The sequence below is a fragment of the Malus domestica genome, chromosome 14 (genome assembly GCF_042453785.1).
Source record: "Malus domestica chromosome 14, GDT2T_hap1".
NCBI classification, from domain to species: Eukaryota; Viridiplantae; Streptophyta; class Magnoliopsida; order Rosales; family Rosaceae; genus Malus; species Malus domestica.
In genome coordinates, this window is record NC_091674.1 from 1107098 (window position 1) to 1127577 (window position 20480).

A 20480-nucleotide genomic window follows, 5' to 3' on the forward strand; every position below is an offset into this window, starting at 1 on the left:
AAAGATTTTTAAATTTCTTTCCAAACATAAAGGCAGTTAATTTGATCTGAACCGTTGGATGCGGATGTGGTCTGATCGTATGGTTAATATACTTGTAGGACTCAGGGCACACCCACCCCTGAAGTTCTAAAAGTGACAATTCATTACACCAAAATAACTCACTCAACCTGAGACGAGATCTCTTTGGATATCTTATGTCCAAAGCCCCAAGGGCCAGAGATGCAGCCGTTGAAGAGAGAGATCTACATTTTTTATTTGTGTAAAGTAGCCTAGTAAAATTGACTAAAATGGATCACATAGTTTAAAATGAGTGGTTCGAACATAGAGATTCAAGATGAATCACATTTCACTCGGCCTCATTTGATGATTAGATGGTGTGAACTTGTTGATCGACATTTATTGAAAGTTAAGGGACTCGTGCTACCCAAACTTTAACTGAAGGATTAAATTGACATGCAGTATTGAAAATCAAGGACCAACTTTATCGATTTTTTAAACTCAAGGACCAAAATGAGGAGTTGAATCAATGTCAGGAACTGTTTGCTCCTTATTTTGTGTAATTCACGTGTCACCATTTCATTGGATTTGTAAGTCCCACATATAAACTAACATAATAGTTTACAAAATCTTAACCGAATGACCAAATTAATGATGAGGAGTTGAATTAATGTCAGAGACCATTTGCTCCTTAGTTTGTGTAATTCACGTGTTACCATTTCATTAGATTTGTAAGTCCCACATACAAACTAACAGAATAGTTGACGAAATCTTAACCAAATGACCAAATTGATGTACAGTAATGAATGTCAGGGACGACATTGATTGATTTTAAAAGTGAAAGACCAAAATGATGAGTTTGATCAATCTCAAGAACCATTTGTGATAAAAACTCGAAATGATATTACTTCTTACTGCTGTACAAATTGTGAAGCAGATCTCCCAATCACTTTGGATCTAATAAATTGCAAAATCTGATTGATTGGTTGCTCCAAAATTAACCAAAATAACTAACAAGGGACTTAATTCATCTCTGATTTGATCACATCCACGTTCTTCTTCTCGGGTGAATACTTGGGATAACTCGTTCCAAATGCTCTAACTCGTCGCAATGGTAACGAGTTCCTGTCGAAATGCCTACATCGTTGGCAGCCATACCGAATTGCCGGGGGTGTCGAATGTTTTCATACGGCAAATATGACAGCGGCAAATATGACAGCGGCGGTACTGGATGTGGTGCGGCAGCTGATATTTCTGCCCGATGACGTTTCCAGGGGTGTCCGCTGTTTTCATACGGCAAATATGACGGCGATACATATCCAGGGGTGGGATTTGGTATTGGATATGGTGGGGAAGCTGATATGGATGCCCGCTGACGTTTAGATTTAAGCTGTTGTGCTTGAAACTTGGCAGTGCGTTTATTCTTCTTTTTCCGCGGTTGTTTAACCTTGTGACATGGCGCCAGACGCTTGTGTATCAACTCATCCTTTTGTTTCTGCAGCTGAGCAATTTTTGTTTCGATGGCCCGGGGGGAGTATTCTGACTCTAGGTCGTAATCTTTAATGCATTCAATCACAGCTCTTAGATCAGCTATTTCTTCGTCTACAACCTTAATCTGCAAACAAAAGTAATTTAGCCTTGACAGATGGATGCATATTTGCATTGAGGAGGGCCGTGGCAAGAATTATTTATTTGCAAAGCAGATATTGTATGTCCAGAGAAGAGCTAATTTACCTCGTCACCAAGTAGTTTTGTTTTCGAGATAAGTGACTGGGAACACTTCCTCGCAATCTCGACATGTTCTTTCAAGAGGGGTCCCGGGGGAAACTCGTCAATTAAGTTGAAGGTGCAAATAACTCTAACAGCCTCAATCCGTTGCCCCCATTCAATAAGAGTCGGAATAGAATCTGCGGCACATAAAGTAAAAATTGAAGGATTTTCATCAAACTGCTCTAGATAAGCTTCAAAGGGAGATCACCAACCAAACTCAAATAAGGTAATGCTAGCAAATGCATAAACAAAAGACAGCATACAATAGAAGAAAATAGCTAGAACATAACAATTATGGAAGGAAAATACAGTTGATCAGCACGGCAAGAACGTGAATAAGAGCTTAAAACCTTTTCCTACGAAATCATCCCAAAACCAAAACTCCGAAAATAAGCAAGAGCCATGGTAAGAGAAATACTAACAACTATGCAAGCTAATTTTCAAGAAACTTACCAGGGATCTTATCTCCACAACCAGAACTCCAAATATATTCTAGGGCCTGTTTATTCTGCGAAATCAACCCAAGATAATTTACTAACTCATCTCCATTTAACACAGAAAACAACTTGTCAATCCGTAAAAATTCATTCTGTATTGAGTGATTCCCACTAGAATGCTCATTTGATAACCCCTGGAAATTCCTAGCATCTGTGGTGGCAGTTTCATGAAGATTTGGAGAAGAACAAGTTGGACCCCCCTGCAAATTCCTAGCATCTGTGGTGGCAGTTAGTTCAAGATTTGGAGAAGAACAAGTTGTGGCATTCTTTCCCAGCAGAGATTCTGGTTTATCAGTTTTGATAAAGGAACAAAGGTTGCTGCTCGCTATTCAATTGAAAAATACAAGGAAAATGAATTAGAGGTCAGTGAGTGAATAATTCTGAATTTCACGTATCAAAGTATAGCCGTATGGGGCACTTTTATAAAAAATAATAATAATAAAAAAAAAAGGGCCCAGCAACAAGAAGAAAGTATTCGCTTCTTAAAAACTATAAAGAAAAAACTGTATGCAATATTAATATACAACAACACCTATCATTGCTTCTAACTACCTTTTAAGGTATGTCTACTTAAAATTGAAGAGCATAAAAAGAGAAACATTCAACAAAACAAATATTTTTATCATTGCTTGCAACGACATCTTAAAGTACATGGCTACTTCAGAAAGCTACTCTAAAATGAAAATGTATAAAGCACATCCAATATGGAGTGCGACCAACGCTACTCCACAATGCAAGAACTATAAGTTTTCGTTTTTATCTATTCCGTAAAGCACTGCATCACCGGTTCAGAATGTTTCTTTATGACATCTATACGTAATCAATCTTATAATACAAAAACGTTTATAGAAGTATGACCCTATCCCGTCCCATGATCGCATCAATTGTTACTGACATAGATTTCGACTTATTACTTAACAAGGATAGGAATATACAAGAAAAACCCTTATGAATCTTCAAGCCTAGAGAATTCAATCAGAAAATATATTTTACATTTTTATTTTTGTAAGGCATCCAAAACACAGAGAGAGAGTGATACGAGAAAAGACATTCAGATAGAAATACAAATAAGTTAGAAAAAATAATAAAACAGGAAAAGTGATTACCAGGTGTGTTATCTGTGGTGTCAAGGATCCCGTACAATTCATCTGACAGTTTTTCGTGATCAGCAGCTATATTGATAAGAGACTGAAGCTCCTCCCTGTCAGAAATAGAGTTCAAGTCATATGCCATAACAAGCCACAAAAAACCCAAAACCTCCAACCAGTTCTCAGCCGCCACAGTCATCTTAGCTCTCCATTCACCCGCCAACTTCATTGCCTCTGCTCTCACCTTTTCACTAATTTGTGGTGAGACTCTCTTTACCTCCTTTAACAAATGAATACAGCTCCTTCTAATTACACTCAAATCAAAATCAAATTCCCTGTTTTCCACAGTTGAATTTGAAGGGTAAAACCCTTGCATAGCATCAAGAACTAATTTTGCCGGGTCTGATGACAATTGAAGACAGGCTGAAACTTGGATAGAAACTGAATCCGTTCTCCTAAAATAATCATTCATGAAAAACTGCAAGCTCCTACCATCCCTAATGATTCTTGAATTATTGGTTGCACAAAAAGGAGGGACGGCAATGTTATCAGGGATATCTCCTGATTGTTCAATCTTCACTTGAGTATGATGTATATCAGTCTTCTCCTTCGATTTAGTTGTGCGAATATGTTCTTCTTTGGACTTTTCAAATTCTTGTTGCTTCAATACAAGCTCTTTGGTCTTTTGTTCAAGCCGCCTCACAGATTCCTGTATCAACTTGTCGATTGAGTCCAAATGCTTTTCGTGGGAATCCAAATTCTTTTCTTTCAACTGAGACTCATTGAGGCAATCATTGACCCTCCTGTCAATCAAATTAAGTTCGTCGGCTTTTGACTCAAATTGTTTTTCGACCTTCACAACACGTCTTTTAAGTTCCAATTCAAGTTTACAGTCCCACACCCCCACTGACTTCTGAAGCTCACACAAATCCTTCATTTTCAATTGAACTACATTCGTTTTTTCTACTATTAATTTCTCAATCAAACCGAGTTTATGCTCTCTTGACTTCACCTCTTTGTCGTATTCCTCAATCAATATTTGCTTAGCTCTAATTTCGTCGTCTCTCAAATCAAACTCTTTCCATTGATCCGCAACCTTACCCCTAACCGCATTTAACTGCCGCTCCTTTGACTCAATCTCTTTCGACAATTCTTTCATCCGATGTTGTGTCTTATAATACTCCATCTCCTTACCCTTGACCAATTTCTGTAATTCTCCTAATCTACCTTCTTCAACCGAATACTTGTCGAAAGATAACTTAATAGACTGCAATAGGGACGTACCTTCTTCAACCTCCTGCACAAGTTCCTCAAATTCCCTGCCTTTGGCCGCCAGAGCCGAGTCCAATTCCGAGTCCTTGGCTTCCAAGACCGCGAACCGGATCTCCTTCTCCCGCTCCTTTAACTCAATCTCCTTCGACAATTGTTTCAACCGTTGTTGCATATTATAATACTCCATCTCCTTACCCTTAACCAATTTCTGTAATTCTCCTAGCTTACCTTCTTCAACCGAATACTTTTCGAAAGATAACTTAATAGACTGCAACTGGGACTTACCTTCTTCAACCTCCCGCACAATGTCCTGCAATTCCCTGCCTTTCACCACCATCGCCGACTCGAATTCCGACTCTTTTGCTTCTAAGACAGCGAATCGAGACCCGATCTCCTTCTCCCGCTCCAGGAGCCCTACGAATGCGGCGTGGAGCGAGACCCTGACGGAGTCGACGTGGTCGTCCAGGTCCTTCTTCAGCTTCGAAGCTATCTCTTCCATTGCTGTCATGCTTCTCCGCTGCTCCGTCGGGGCGGACGCCGTCGTACCGGGAGATATTTTTGGTTTTCTCAAAAACCCTAACAAATGACAAGCGCTTGGTTGCCTCTCCTGCCCAGTCTGTGACTCATTTTTTGTTCTTTGGTCAACAAATGCGGAAACAAGACGAAGTCCCAAACGGAACGAAGAGGCGCGGACAGTGATAGGGATGACGTGGGACCAGTTGAACTCGACACGTGTCAGCCTTCCCAGCTCGCCCTATTATTCAAAAACTTAGTATCTGGTCTCTAGTTATTAATGTTCGTTGACTAAAACTTTATTCGTTTTCAGATTTTGATTCAAGTCCCTAATATTAATGTAATGATAAATTTACATGTCAGTTACATAATTTTTTAAAATAAAAATTGATATAGAATTTTAATACTCACCCCTTTATTAAACTCCTAACTAATTTTCAATTCAAAACATTTCCAAAATAAATGAAAAATTAGAATAAGTTTGTACCCATTAGCTTTTTATAAAATGTTTTCAATTTTTTAATCTTTTATGCACCTATTCATGTAATTTTTTTTCAAATTTTTAATCTTAAAAAGTACATATTCTTAAATATACCAATTTGTTATATGTAAAATGTACCTTTATATATATATATATATAATGTATTCAATTTTTCTTTAATCCATTTTTTAACTTATATGGGTACATTCTTTTATTTTGATTTGAGAATGTATCCATGTTAAGTTTAATCGAAGATATTTACTAATGTTATTAAGCCTAATATCTATTACTTTTTTTTATGTGGTTTTGAAGAATGTACCCATGTTTTGGTACAATAATTTTTTTGTTAATTGTGATGAATGTATGTACCCATGATACACACACACACACACACAATAGTATAATTTATATTTTAGTATTTTTAATCCCACAAATTATGGGTTTTTATTTAAAATCTCATTAATATAAACAACCATAAGTTTCAATTTTTAATTTAAAAAATATAGTAGCATACATAGAAATAAATTATCATATTAATTTCAGTAACTTCGATCAAAATTTGAAAACCAATAAAGTTTCAGTCAAAGAATATTGATAGTTATAGACCGCATCCAAAGTCTTCCTTTAATTTAAGTTGTATGTTTGCCTGATATAAACGGTGAAACGAAGAAAGCTGAGAAGTTAGAAATAAGGCAATGATTGACGAGAATCGGAACAACTAATTTCAGTTTTGAGTTTTAATAATTTAGCACTGACCTGCCGCAAAATTTTGAAAAGTCGTTAGTCTAACGGTCAATTCGATTTGGATGTTTTGTTGGAGCTACAATATAATCTAATTAAAGTTGTATGTTTGTCTTTATATAAACGGCGAAATGAAGAAAGCACTGAAGTTAGAAATATGGGGATGATTGAGGAGAATTGGATAAATTAATTTCAATTTTGGGTTTTAACAAATTGGTAGTAATCTGCCGTAAAATTTTAAAAAGTCGTTAGTTTAACGGTTAAGAAATCTATCGAGTGCGTAACGTTATATTTGAGGGTTTTGTTTTATTTTCATTTCTAGAACATAGTATTTTTTTTTCTACAAGTTATCTAAACTACATATTAATAGGTTCATTTTTGTCATTCAAAAGAGGGTCAAAAGATTATCTAATATTCTATCCTAACAAAAAAGTTAAAGGCAGTAACGTAATTTTATAAAACAAAATTTTGCTATTTTTTATTTAAGCATCACCTAACATCTCTAATTAAATAATAATAATAATAATTAAACCTCTCTCCCCCTCTCCCCACTGTCGTGTTCTCTCTCACTCTTTTTCTCTCTCCTTCAACTTTAAAAACAAAAATAAAAGATTTTACATACACAACTACGAGTTGGTGGTCCAGTGGTAAATGACGAATTACGAGGCTTCCTTAAAATTAAAAACTAGAGATCTTAGGTTCAAAACCCGCTACTGTCTGTGGTGTGGAAGCTAGACTTGTGCTCAGGAAAAGGCTGAAATGCCTCTGTGAGTCTTCCCGGCCACCGGAAGAGGTGGATAACCGTGACTTGACGCCAATTGTCTCCCTTTAAAAAAATATATTCACATACACTTTATGTGTGGGCATATACTAGTAACAAAAGCAAACTTGAGAACTCAAGCTTGCCTATAACGAAAATACACACCTAAAGTGAGACTACATATACACAAATAACTCAAACCTAAAATTTGGGTGTATTACAAGGACAAAACAATACACATTATCCTCAGATCAAGAACACCACTTTATACAATGAGGCGGGCTCACATTAACGTAGTGTTTTTTGTTCAATAATGCGTAATTATGTGCAAATTTTTTTCATGTGTCAAAATATTATTGAATCGATACGTAACATGATGATGAACCTGTTTTATATAAGTTATTCTTCTGGACCTGGCCCAACTCAAAAGAAGGAAAAAGGTTTCAATCAAAGAATTGGATCAATTAATTTCAATTTTGGGTTTTAACAAATTGGTAGTAATCTGCCATAAAATTTTAAAAAGTCGTTAGTTTAACGGTTAAGAAATCTATCGAGTGCGTGACGTTACATTTGAGGGTTTTGTTTTATTTCCTTTTCTAGAACGTACTTATTTCTTTCTCTAGAAGTTATCTAAACTACGTATTAATAGGTTCCTCTTTGTCATTCAAAAGAAGGTAAAAAGATAATCTAATCTTCTATCATAACAAAAAAAACTAAGAGTAGTAACGTAATTTTATAAAACAAAATTTTGCTATTTTTTATTTAAGCATCACCTAACATCTCTAATTAAAATAATAATAATAAAAAAAAAAATTAAACCTCTCTCCTTCTCTCCCCACTACCACGTTCTATCTCACTCTCCTTCTCTCTCCAACTTTAAAAACAAAAATAAAAAATTTCACATACACAACCACGAGCTAGTGGTCTAATGGTAAAGCGTGAATTACGAGACTTCCTTAAAACTAAAAATTGGAGATCTCGGGTTCGAAACTTGTTGCTGGTGTGGAAGCTGGACTTATGGCCAGGAGGAGGCTGAAATGTCTTTGTGAGTCTTCTCAGCCCCCGGAATGGGTGGATAACCGTGACTTGTCACCAATTGTCATCCTTTTAAAAAAAAAATTCACATACACTTTGTGTGAGGGCATATACCAGTAACAAAAGCAAACTTGAGAACTCAAGCTCGCCTATAACGAAAATACATGCCTAAAGTGAGACTACATACACACAGATAACTCTAACCTAAATTTTTGGGTGTATTACAAGGACAAAACAATATACATTTTCCTAAGATCAAGAACACCACTTTAGGCTATCTCCAATCGAAAGCCATCTGGCCCTCCCAAAAATTAATATTTTAATAAATAGTGCATGACCATATTTCTTACTATCTCCAACTGAGAGGCCAGAGGGCCATAGGCCAAACATAGCCCTATGACAAAAAACCATCTCTAACCGAGGGCCAAAGGGCTATAGTATGAAATGTGAATAATTGAAATAAAATGAGGTAATATAGTATGAAATGTTGAAAAATATTTGAGAAATGGTATAGGAAAAAATTAGAAATTAAAAAAACAACGTCCAAAAAAAAAAGTTGGCTGGCTGGAGATGGCTTACCTGCTGGCATGATTGGTTGGTTTTGGCCCGGTGGGGCCCACAAGCCCTTTGGCCTAACCCTCGGTTGGAGACGGTTTTTGTGTCATTTCGGGCTATTTTCGACCATATGGCCCTGTCACATCCCGACCTGGGCCCTTACCACATCGCGGACTTGACTCCGCCGTAGCACGATATTGTCCGCTTTAGGCCCCGACCACGCCCTCACGATTTTGTTTCTAGGAACTCACATGAGAACTTCCGAGTGGGTCACCCATCATGGGATTGCTCTCGCTCGAACTCGCTTAACTTCGAAGTTTTGATGGAATCCAAAGCCAGTGAGCTCCCAAAAGGTCTCGTGTTAGGTAGAGATGAGAATATACATATAAGGCTTACAGGATTCTCACCCCTGGGCGATGTGGGATCTTACAGGCCCTCTGACCGGATCGGTTGGAGATGGCTTTATGCAATGAGGCAGGCTCACAATAACGTAGTATTTTTTGTTCAATAATGCATAATTATGTGCAAATTTTTTTCACGTAACAAAATATTATTATTATTTTTAAAAGGAGAACAAACTAGTGACAAAATATTATTAAATCGATATGCAACGTGACGATGAACTTGTTTTATATAAGTTATTCTTCTGGACCTTACCCAATTCAAAAGAAAGAAAAAGGGCAAAACCGTCAACTACCCCCGGTATGTTGTAAGTGTACCCACGATACCCAATCTAAACTAAACCCCTCAAAAACCTATTTCTGAACCAATGGCCATGTTATCACCTCCTCTGCTTCTTCCTCTTCCTCCTCCCTTCTCGTCCCCCGGCCACCGTTTCGCTTCCTTCAAGCTCCCCAGAAATTCCACCAATGGAGCTCTTCTCGGAGGACAGCTTGCAAAACGGCACGGTCTCGTGTTTGCCAAAGCTCCCTCCTATCTCTACGCCACCAGAGAAGAGCTCGACACTGTCAATATCGCCGAGGACGTCACGCAGGTTCTGCTCCAATTTTGTTCTTTCGTTTTAGCTTCTTTTTAACTCGCATTTGCTGAATTTTAAATCTTTTTTTATCTGACTAATCTCTCTACATGCTAAGAATTTAACTGGGTATTTCTGCAATTTCGGCTCTGTATTGGTATTTGGTTGGATTCTCAGAAAACTGGTACGAGAAATTTAGTAAATTAGAAAAACACCCTCAAAACTTTTTTTATTATTCAAGAACTCACTTGGAGGGAAAAAAAATAACAAAAAATCCTCAAAATTTTTAGTTTTAATCAAAAATGGCAAATAAAATAAAACACAAAAAAAAAAAAACCCTTAACTATCTACTTGTCATTTTTTCTATTTATTCTCAGTTGTGAAATTCCTTTGGTGCCCTTCTCTCGTTGCAAAGTAAGAATGGCCTTTTTATAAAGTATCGAGCTTGAAGTGTTTTTCTTTAAAGTGGTGGTTTCTGTTGATTAATTGCTACGTAAAGTACTCAGAAATCAAGTGATAACAATTTTTACACTCTGGACTGTAGCAAGTTAGATTAGGAATGAGGATATCCGAAGCAAAGTAGGAGTAGCCGAAATTGAAGAAAAGATGTGAGAAAATGGGTTACGGTGGTTTGGACATGTGCAAAGAAGGCCTACTGACGTTCTGGTTAGAAGATGTGACTACGGGACAGAGGTCGAGGGCCGAAGGGGTAGAGGAAGACCTAGGAAAATTTTGGAAGAGACTCTAAGAAAAGACTTACTTGGATCTAACGGAGGACATGACACAGAACCGAACGCAATGGCGTTCTAGGATTCATATAACTAACCCTACTTAGTGGGAAATGTTTTGTTGTTGTTGTTGTTGGACTGTAGCAAGTGGATCATGGAAATGTAACTGTGCATTGTTTAAGTGTTGGATTCAACATTCAAAATCCCCGTTGTACGATATGAATTTATTACTTCATTAGGTGATGTGGTCATGCGTTTTTGGCTATAGATTTCTCATTGTAGTTGCTGATCCCTTTTCAGTTTTCACAACAATATACGACATTGTCTTAGTCGGTGAATTCTGTATACATGGTGGTTTACATACATTTTAACATATTTTGTTGACATGAATTGTTCTGATAAATAAATGTAGTTGATCGGGAGCACACCCATGGTATACCTCAACAAAGTTTCCGAAGGTTGTGTGGCAAATATTGCAGCAAAGCTTGAATCTATGGAACCCTGCCGAAGTGTCAAGGATAGGTAACCGCTGACTTATTAGTTGTCATTTTGCGCTGAAATCTTGCTAGATACTTTTACTGTTATTTGTCATGTTGATTTTTTTATCTTGTTTGCCATCCTGATTGTAGAAGATTGTTAAGGTATATGGAGCCATCTGTTGATTAAATTTTCGGACATAACTGCCCCATTTGGTCGATTAGTAGTAATCAATTTTTAATGGAACTAATTATCTTAGCTGATCAATTAGAATTGCCATGTCACTACATTTTCCGAGTCAGATGAACTCATGTTTTCTATGCTGATAACATTTCAGAATTGGCTGTAGCATGATATTGAATGCTGAGAAAAGTGGGTTAATATCTCCTGGGAAGGTGATGATAAGTTATTATACCAAAAATTTACTGTATAGATCAATATTTTACTTTGTCATCTGAGATGACTTTGCTAGTTACATGGACTAAGATGTTTTAGCGTTTGTGAAAGCCATGTTTCTTTTTAGGCGGTTTTTTTTCGTGTTTCTTTCTGCTGTACATAAGAATTATATTTCCTCTGTGTAACTATGCAGACTGTATTAGTTGAACCAACTAGTGGAAATACAGGACTTGGTATTGCTTTTGTTGCTGCAACTAAAGGATATAAACTTATAGTCACCATGCCTGCATCCATAAATATTGAAAGGAGGATTCTTTTACGTGCATTTGGGGCAGAGGTTGTTTTGACAGATCCAGAAAAGGGTTTGAAAGGAGCGTTAGATAAAGCTGGGGAAATTGTTCTCAGCACGCCAAATTCATATATGCTTCAACAGTTTGATAATGCTGCGAATGCAGAGGTAATTTCTATTTTCTCTGGATGCACATCAATAATACTATTGGTTATATATATCACATGTATATCGTATTATATAATTTTTTTTTTTAGAAGAAATGAAAGAATTTTATATAAAAGAGAGAATTTACATAATTGGAAAAGAGTTCCACCTAAAACCGGGAGTAAGTAGCAAGGACCTTTAAGGTAAAGCTAATTAAACAATGGTAAAGCTAAACCGTATCATTTAACGGCTGCTAACAAATCCCTTATATCGTATTATGTAATCATGTACTTAAGATACACATTTTTGAAATACAGATCCATTTCAATGCTACCGGGCCAGAAATATGGGAGGATACCATGGGTATTGTTGACATATTTGTTGCTGCTATTGGAACTGGTGGCACTGTTACAGGCACTGGGCGTTACCTGAAAATGATGAACAAGGAGATAAAGGTCAGGATAGTTCATAATGTACATACATATTGCATAATTTGTGTCATAGCAACAATTGATTTAATAAGTTATGGAGCATAGTCATTTGAGTTATAGGAATAAAAAAAACAATGTTAAATGCGCATTATGGATACTGTTAGTGGTATTTCATCCTATCGTTGATACTGGATTTGAGAGGGAAAAGATAAACCCGAGTGTTAGCAAACGGTGAAGGTGGAACAACTTAGCACCTCTAGATTAAATATGAATGCTTGCTCTTACTTGGCTTTGATAAGTGGATATTAGGGTGACTTAAGCTTTATTGGTTAATGTGTTTGTAACTCTGGATTGCATGCGTTTGTAATTTTGATTATCCAGGTAGTAGGTGTGGAACCTGCAGAGAGGAGAGTAATATCTGGAGAAAATCCAGGTGAATTCACTGTTGCTTTTCGTTTTTATTACATCAATTTTCGGTTGTAGTTTCTTGTTCAATAATATGGTATGCTTGTACCATATAACTTATGTGAGCAATTCATGCAGGCTATGTACCAAGCATTTTGGACGTTAATTTGCTCGATGAGGTCATCAAGGTAAATGGATTTGTGTTGTCTCTTAGTTGTTATTATTATTGTTGTTGTCTTATCGTTTCTTGGCTTAGAATTATTGAATCAAAATTCTAGCTTCCCTCATTTGTTTCTCCTCCTCACCCTTTCCTTTCTTTCTCCACTCTTCCCCCCTGATCCTGTCTATGCTGCTCTTATTCTTTTCTTTTCTTCCCTCCCAACTGGTACTGAATGCATCATAAACCCATTCTACTGGGATGAGAATTTTGGATTACTTTGATAAGCTATGCGAATCAGCTTGTCGACAATCTTTTTTTTTTTTTTTAAATTTTTTTTCGGGGTGGTCTTGCTTCTCACTTGTCTGTTGGAAATATAATCTGATAAATTTCTTTAATCGTTTTTTATCTAAATGTAGGTTACCAACGATGAAGCTGTTGAAATGGCAAGGAGGCTAGCATTGGAGGAAGGCTTACTGGTAATTTGCGACTACTCTTCGATGTGGAGCATTTTATAAGCGACAAGCTCCAACTTCTTCTGAAACTTATCATATGTTTAACTTAGAAATCCACCCCATTTTTTCTGCAGTTCTATCCTAATTTAAGGTGATTTTGATAATTCAATATGCAATACTTGTAGGTTGGTATTTCATCGGGTGCTGCTGCAGCTGCTGCAATAAGTTTAGCAAGAAGACCTGAGAATACTGGAAAACTTATTGCGGTAAGGTTTTCTCTTTTGGTTACATTTGTCATCTTATTCTCCCCTTTCATGATTATATGTACAATTGGACTAGCTGTGCTGGGTACTATTAATGTCATTAGTTTGCGACATGAGCAACTTGTAGAGTAAGAAACTGATGCATTAGTTGAATGGTACAAAATTGTCCCGAAAGGCGTATGATGTATTTTGATCAAGCTAATTTCATTCTGAAATGCATTTGAGGCTTAACAAGATGAAGCATGCGATGCATCATTTTTTACACAATTGTGGGGCGGATTCAGATTAGATGTCTCGGACCAATCTTATGAGGAAGTGACCCGTGATTCCTCGTAGATTCTTCTTATTGCAGAATAAAATTAATGAAGCAAGAGTAAACTGTAAATCTGATCGAAACAATATTTCATTCATAACGTAACTGAAACAGAGCGAGAGAGAACTATCACTCTGACTGAGAACATACTTCATTCTAATTTATACTGAAACTGAGCGTGCTAAACGATACTCTTACCTGTTAGTGACAATTACAGTTGATTACATTTTGTACCATTCCAAACAGTATTGTGTCAATTTATTTTGGCTCGATATTTTGGCACTTATATTGGCATACAACATCTTATCTGGAACGCATATTTTCTAATATGTATCTATTTATGTATCTGTGTTTCATATTATAGGTTATGTTTCCAAGCTTTGGTGAGAGGTATATTCCCACTGTACTTTTCCAATCAATTTACGAAGAGGTTCAGAAGATGAAGGGAAAATAATCATATTATTCCAGACAATATATCATCGTAAAGATTGAATGCCATACAAATCGAGCAAATAGAAATCAACATGTTTCCGAGAAGGTAAATAGATTTGACCTGTTACACATGTGTCATATGAATGCTGTTGTGATTCGCTGTTGTGATTCACTGATGGCAGATTACTCCAGGTTAGGTTTTAAAGGAATGCAGAGAGTAGTTGATCAATGAAAAATCAGAAAAATTGAGGTTGGTTTTTAGATAGGATGTTTTGCCTCGTCTTGTCCATTTACTTCTTTCAGAAGCGGTCTTAATGTATGTTTTGATTCATATGTAGGATGCATATTTTGATTCAGATAGAAAATATATCTCGTTATACATTGATCAAAACCAAATTTAGAGAAAAACCTTGGGATGTTACACACAGTCGATCATCTATGAACATAAATAGGTACTGATACAACGTGACTACGATGAGATGAAATTCCTTGTTCCACAGACCAACTCACCATAGTCCTGAGTCCCACTTTATCAGTATGATTGTTGCATCCGTTTGAGTTCACAACTCCATGTCACTTTCGTGCTTGAATCCACAACAACCACTTCGTTGTCATTTTTGTTTCTCTGAAATTATAACTTGAAGCTTCTGAATTCGCATTCATCTTAGTAATTGAAAAGTAAACTGTATTTTCCTTGTTTGTACATCTATGGATGGAAATCTTATTGGAAAATCCGTTTCTCGCGGATACGCACCTGTTTAGGGAAGATTTGGGATTTTTGTCTTTAGAGTTATGGTCCTCCAAGATAGAGTTCTACATAATTGATCTTTCCAGGTTCAACTCAAATGTACGATGACATTTGCATTGAGTTTGATACTGAACTATAACTGACCCATCGTGTGTTTTAGCTGAAGTCCACCTCCCCTCTCCTCTCCATCATCCTTACTCTATTAGTGTAAAATATCGTTGTATAAAAAAATCCACCTCTAAAAAGCAGCTAAACAACCTCTTACCCCTAATCCCAAACTTAGTATGTGAAATTATTGAAAGACTAAAGGCCTTATGTAATCTAAGGTTTGTAAGACAACATTAATTTAGGGTAAGTTGGGAGATAAAGGCTTGTCACAATTTCCTTTATTGGAAGTGGTAATAAAGACTTGTCACAATTTCCTTTATTGGGAGTCCATAAATAATGAATCACCTCATATGTATTTTTAAGGAAATAAACAAAATTGATTAGCATAGCAAAGGGGAAACTTAAGCTTAGTTTATGTTTATGTTTGGGTGTGAACTTTTAAATATCAAGAGATTTGAGAGATTTTTTTTTAACTAGTGTATCCAAGTCTTTCACATTAATTTAGGTCTCTCGTATGACCCCGCTATATTTGGGAAGCAAGAAACTTTAGCATTTGCTAGGTGGGTACAGTAGGAGAGAGTCGATCCCCATACCACTTGGGAGCAAACCAAATACCTAATCGCTGGACCAAGTCCTCTTAGGTGATTTGAGAGTAATGTGATAAAAATAGATCACGAAATTAGATAAGAGGGGATTATGGATGTACTTCAAAAGGATTGCAAAAGCACGTGAAAGGAATTAGCAAATGACTACTTAAAAGGAGTCATTGATGATTTCCTCATACAAGCTTTTGTAATGCTTGTGAATGTGCATATATAATCCCCTCTAGTATTCGCGTACATTTTTTACTAACTTGGCCTATCCATCGCTCGAACATAACCTAAAAACACTAAAACCATATCTACACGGGGAGGGAGTTGCTTTCACATTCCAATACATAATCACGTACATATAAGGTTTGATCTTTGGACTACAATGGTAGCCTTATTCTCTAAACCAGCACAAGACGGTTAAAAAGAACCAAGAGTCCGAGAGTAGCCACCAACTACAAAATAGGCTACTTCTTTTCCACTCGATTAAAAAGGGCTCTTTGTCTGATTACTAATTTTTTTAATCACTATTGGTTTTATCAATTGGAAGAGGATCCTTTCCGGATCCACTTTGTGGGGATCCTAGGGATCTCCACATCCTAATAGTTCATCGTACATCTTACAGCCAGTTTTCGTGAGACACTATTTGTGTTTAATTTTAAATGAAAATAATCAAATGATTTCTGACCGCATGATATACGATGAATGACTAAAATGTGGAGATCTCTAAGATCTCCACAAACTGGATCCGGATGGGATGCACTTCCATAACAATTCTTGTGAAAGTGTCGAGGGATGGACCACAACAAGAAGATGGCGTTTTGTGATTGGTTGTTGGTGTCTGTAAAGGCATGCACATACATGACATGAGACTCAATACCTTTTCTTTCCTACGTCCTGTGAAAGCTTTTTAGTTTTTCTCGCATTTGCATTGCTTGGAACGTACGTAGGAGGTGGGGAAAGAAGATTTATACTGGCACGGGTGGATCCATGATTTGAACGTTGGGATTTCAGAGTTAAAAGGTCAAGTTTTTCAATAGAAACAAAGCGCGACGTGTGAAAAAATAAAAATAAAAACAGTTTATTCGCTAAGCCGTTTCTTTGAACATTTGGTGGGCTTGTTGTCGTCAGCCAAATTATATTGCGCACATGTCAATGGCTATCAACATATCTCGAAGTAATATGATAAGTGTTATTGAGAGAATTTATCAAGTGCTCACAACGCAACTTGTCGAGTGTTGCCAAAATATACCTAGCAAGAAAGGAGGCAATTGTCAAAGTGGCAGCATCTTGCCCGCAAATTCACTAGTTCCTAACTTTACCAACGAGCGTAAGAACGATGCACTCAGGTTTCGTCTCGAACATCTCCTTGACCTATCCTATTTGATTCGTAGGTAGGGTTTGAAGGCTGCAATGAGAGATGAGATATCACAGCTTTTGCTTGCTTCTCACACCGAAAGGTAAATAAGCTCACGTGTAATTTGCTCACATCATTTTCCCCAAAAAGGAGGGACTTTTGAGGCAACCAATTACCTCTTTAGCATGCACGAGACTTTCGTCACGCAAATCCCACTGTCCCCGATTTTTGGATAATTGTTTCCATTTTTGTTCAAGTATATGATTAATTCTGTTCCCAAAAAAAAAAGAGCATATGATTAATTAACATAACTAAATACACGTAAGAAAAAAGAAGAAAGTTTTAACGAAACATTCATGATACTGTTCATTTTTAACGAAAAACACATTTTTACCTTTTTCTGGTACTATTTACTACACCTTTATTTGTCATTTTCATTAAAACTAAAGTTTTTTTTTTTAGATTTTTCGTTAGTTTTTCTAAAAAAGAATAATTAAAAACTTCTCGTTTGAAAGTGCTTTTAAAATAGCTAAAAGCGAATTTGGTGAAAATATTTTTGAAACCAATCCTTAGTCAAAATGCAAGTGAATCCTATAAAAGAACTTGAAGTGCTATCGAAACCCAAAAACAATTTTCTCTAAAAGCCCTTTCAATTATTTTAAAAACACTTTCAAACAAGCAATTATCTCTCTACTTATTATTTGAAGTATAGGAGTAGTTAATTACCATGGAGCAATTACCTATAAACTTGAATAACAGTCAATGTACCTACCTACATTTCAATATATTTACTCAACATTAATTGCACATATACTTTACTTAGGCCAATTAGCTCTTGCGTCCTGCTAGCATCAAGGGCCACCCAATAAATGAAATGTTTTCAGTCAATTTATTTTCCATTTTAAATGTAGGGTTTGGAACTCAATTTTGTTATTGTTAGACTGCATTCAACCAGGTCACTGGCAATCGAACCAACTCAGCATTAAGACCCTTGTCATTTGAACAATAAAACTTTCACACACCAAAGATATTTGATCAACTTTCTTGAAATATTTCATCCATTCACAAAGAAAAGAAATAAAAGTTACAATTAACAAATTAAGACCCTTCATTTGTTGTAGTTTTTTCCTACTAGGGTTATGTTTCAGCAGCTAGCTTTACCTCTTCAGGCATAGCTAGCTAGCTAATGAAACTCAAACCAAGGACATTGGAGACAATTCCATCATCTGATCATCTTCTACATGTCCAGCACTTTCGTCCAACAGCCACTTCTCAAGAAACGTCAATGGAGGATTGTTACAGTTAGTACTACTGCTCTCACATCGAAGAATTTGCTTACTCTTCTGATCCTCGTCGCGCAGAAGATGGCGATCATGAATGATTTCCCCATTGTTTTGAACTTTAATACTAAGTTGTGACACCTTGTTGTTAGAATAAGTAGATGAATCACAAGTAGACCTGTCCCACGAAGCAACATTGTTCAAGTTCTCATACGACAGAATCGATTCAAACTCCTCGTTAGATGCTAGATTTCCTGTGCTAATACCGCTAGGTTTTCCTTGATCATTGTCACATGCAGCATGGTGTTTGAGGCTGGAGGTCTTTGGAGTTGGGGAGGATCTCATCCAACCTTCTAGGAGCCGCGAAATGTTCTCGGTGCTTGAGGCGTATGTGGAGGAGGATTGGTTGTTCCTCAGAATAATTGAGGAGGCATGGCTTGTCATATTATCTAAGCTCCCTTCACTCAAACTCCTCCTTGATACATTTACGTTAAACAGATCATCTGACGTCGTGTGAGGATCAAGAGCTGATTGAAAGTTCTTCAGCTTCTTCTTCAAGTGAGTGTTCCAGTAGTTCTTTATGTCGTTATCGGTTCTCTGTGGCAGGTAGGAAGCTATTGCTGCCCATCTGCTCGATCAAACCAGTATTAATTATTCATATAATTAAACTCACCAATTAATACACACCTATAAGAATAAAAACACACACACATAACCTTTTTCGATAGCAGAATGCATTTTCCGACAACATTTGATTCTCGCTAATAACAATTAGTGTTGTATTGTTGACAATCGTCGATAGAAAGAAAAAAAGTAATGAACGAAGAAGTTTGAAGATGAATTACTTGTTACCCAATAAAGCTTGCAAGTGAATGATCATCCCTTCTTCATGAGGTGTGAAGTTACCGCGCTTGATTCCTGGTCTGAGGTAGTTAGTCCATCTGAGTCTACAACTTTTGCTGCACCTCATCAACCCTTTTTGCACCCAAAAATTCAAGAAAATTTTGAATAAATGTACAAAACATCAATTCACAAAGAAATTAAATAAGATAAAATCATAACACATAATCTAATAGTAACTAATTCGCATGGTAATAGCTTAAACTTTTTTCTGACACAAGCTAAAATAGGGAAGAGAGAAATCGAACTCAAGACCTCGAGTGAAAAGACATATGCTGAATTTTATGATAAAATTACCAGTGTTGGTGGGAACTGATCTCCAATTTCCAGGACCATGCTCTTGGATGTAAGAAACAAGGATGATGTCCTCCTCTGGAGTCCATGGACCCTTCTTGATTCCAACCTTCTCACAGCAAGGAGGCCTTACCATCTTTCTCTCTCTCTCTCTCTCTAGATCTCAGCCCTCTTCCAAGGACCTAAAATACAAACCCAAACATTTCAAATAGTACTCTTATGTTATGAGCATATATATAATATATGTATATGCATGCATGCATGTATATATATTTATATGTATGAATGTATGCATGCATGCATGTATGTATATATGTGTTTGTATTGATCATCTACCTTGCTGAGTAATCTGCCCTTTGTTATTAAACAACTTTAATACAGACTATCAGTAGAAACCAAAGTCAGAAGGGGAAGTCGATCAAGGATTCGGGTCCTCTCCGGATCCATCCAGTCACCCGATCTGGCCGTCCATAATAGATCGTGTGGCTAAAAATGAACTCTCTTCAACCGATGGTGCGTTAGTTCAAAGGATTTATAAAATATAAGAAAACTAATAAAAATGACTTGAAAACTTTGAGTTTTAATGATAAGGACAAAATAAAGGATAAAGTGAATAGTACTAAGATTGACTTTTTAGTGTAAAAATGTGGTTTTTCGTTAAAGTGAACAGTACCATGAGCTTTTCGTTAAAGTTCCCCTTATATATACGTACCGTGACAAATTTCAAGACAAAGTGATTACAGTTTTTCTTTTGTTCAAAGCTCGATCAAATTTGTTTTTAGCTAAAATTGAATTTGAGACTTATTACTTATAAATGAATAAAAATTTCACTAAAATTGAATCTGAAACTTCTTACTTATAAATGAATAAAAATTTCACTAGACTATAATATTAAATAACTTATGGGTTTATGCTTTTCAATTTTTTACTAAATGACGTGTGGGTTCATGCTTTTCAATTTTACGAATTTTTCCCAAAAAAAAATAAAAAAAAAGATGCTGCATTCCGTGTTGCCTTGGACTTGT

General features: G+C 36.4%; 3 protein-coding genes across 9 annotated transcripts; 1 reads left to right on the top strand and 2 right to left on the bottom strand.

The window, feature by feature from the left end:
• Positions 1-876: 876 nt before the first annotated feature.
• On the bottom strand, positions 877-5294 carry LOC103453978 (spindle pole body component 110-like). The gene is made up of 4 exons (XM_008393570.4): positions 3371-5294; positions 2221-2589; positions 1732-1904; positions 877-1612 (listed from the first exon to the last, which is right to left on the bottom strand). The coding sequence occupies exons 1-4, from the start codon at positions 5130-5132 to the stop codon at positions 1040-1042; spliced, it is 2877 nt and encodes a 958-aa protein (XP_008391792.3). The 5' UTR covers positions 5133-5294; the 3' UTR covers positions 877-1039.
• Positions 5295-9434: 4140 nt separating this feature from the next.
• On the top strand, positions 9435-14569 carry LOC103453917 (S-sulfo-L-cysteine synthase (O-acetyl-L-serine-dependent), chloroplastic-like). 7 transcript variants are annotated; one of them, XR_003768461.2, is made up of 12 exons: positions 9435-9703; positions 10826-10935; positions 11228-11285; positions 11480-11743; positions 12040-12177; positions 12535-12586; positions 12697-12746; positions 13135-13194; positions 13356-13436; positions 14111-14284; positions 14361-14428; positions 14517-14569. XR_003768461.2 is itself a non-coding variant. In XM_008393507.4 (10 exons), the coding sequence occupies exons 1-10, from the start codon at positions 9479-9481 to the stop codon at positions 14198-14200; spliced, it is 1128 nt and encodes a 375-aa protein (XP_008391729.3). In that variant the 5' UTR covers positions 9435-9478; the 3' UTR covers positions 14201-14569. The 7 variants fall into 7 exon arrangements, 2 of the variants coding, with proteins under 2 accessions (XP_008391729.3, XP_070668212.1); XR_001792115.3 differs by having other exon boundaries at positions 14371-14428; XR_531931.4 differs by having other exon boundaries at positions 14361-14569.
• Positions 14570-18011: 3442 nt separating this feature from the next.
• On the bottom strand, positions 18012-20023 carry LOC103453915 (transcription factor MYB60-like). The gene is made up of 4 exons (XM_070812112.1): positions 19792-20023; positions 19459-19637; positions 19107-19236; positions 18012-18889 (listed from the first exon to the last, which is right to left on the bottom strand). Exons 2-4 carry the CDS (start codon positions 19589-19591, stop codon positions 18175-18177), a joined length of 978 nt encoding a protein of 325 aa, XP_070668213.1. The 5' UTR covers positions 19592-19637; positions 19792-20023; the 3' UTR covers positions 18012-18174.
• Positions 20024-20480: the final 457 nt, after the last annotated feature.

Excerpts from the sequence above, each read along its gene's own strand:
- LOC103453917 (XM_008393507.4), top strand. The coding sequence starts at position 9,479 with ATGGCCATGTTATCACCTCCTCTGCTTCTTCCTCTTCCTCCTCCCTTC. Across the intron at positions 10,936-11,227 it reads TGCCGAAGTGTCAAGGATAG|AATTGGCTGTAGCATGATAT; the intron begins GTAACCGCTGAC and ends ATAACATTTCAG. Across the intron at positions 13,437-14,110 it reads ATACTGGAAAACTTATTGCG|GTTATGTTTCCAAGCTTTGG; the intron begins GTAAGGTTTTCT and ends TTCATATTATAG.
- LOC103453915 (XM_070812112.1), bottom strand. The coding sequence starts at position 19,591 with ATGGTAAGGCCTCCTTGCTGTGAGAAGGTTGGAATCAAGAAGGGTCCA. Across the intron at positions 19,237-19,458 it reads ATCAGTTCCCACCAACACTG|GGTTGATGAGGTGCAGCAAA; the intron begins GTAATTTTATCA and ends GGGTGCAAAAAG. Across the intron at positions 18,890-19,106 it reads CAAGCTTTATTGGGTAACAA|ATGGGCAGCAATAGCTTCCT; the intron begins GTAATTCATCTT and ends TTGATCGAGCAG.
- LOC103453978 (XM_008393570.4), bottom strand. The coding sequence starts at position 5,132 with ATGACAGCAATGGAAGAGATAGCTTCGAAGCTGAAGAAGGACCTGGAC. Across the intron at positions 2,590-3,370 it reads CACCACAGATAACACACCTG|CGAGCAGCAACCTTTGTTCC; the intron begins GTAATCACTTTT and ends TCAATTGAATAG. Across the intron at positions 1,613-1,731 it reads CAAAACTACTTGGTGACGAG|ATTAAGGTTGTAGACGAAGA; the intron begins GTAAATTAGCTC and ends TTTTGTTTGCAG.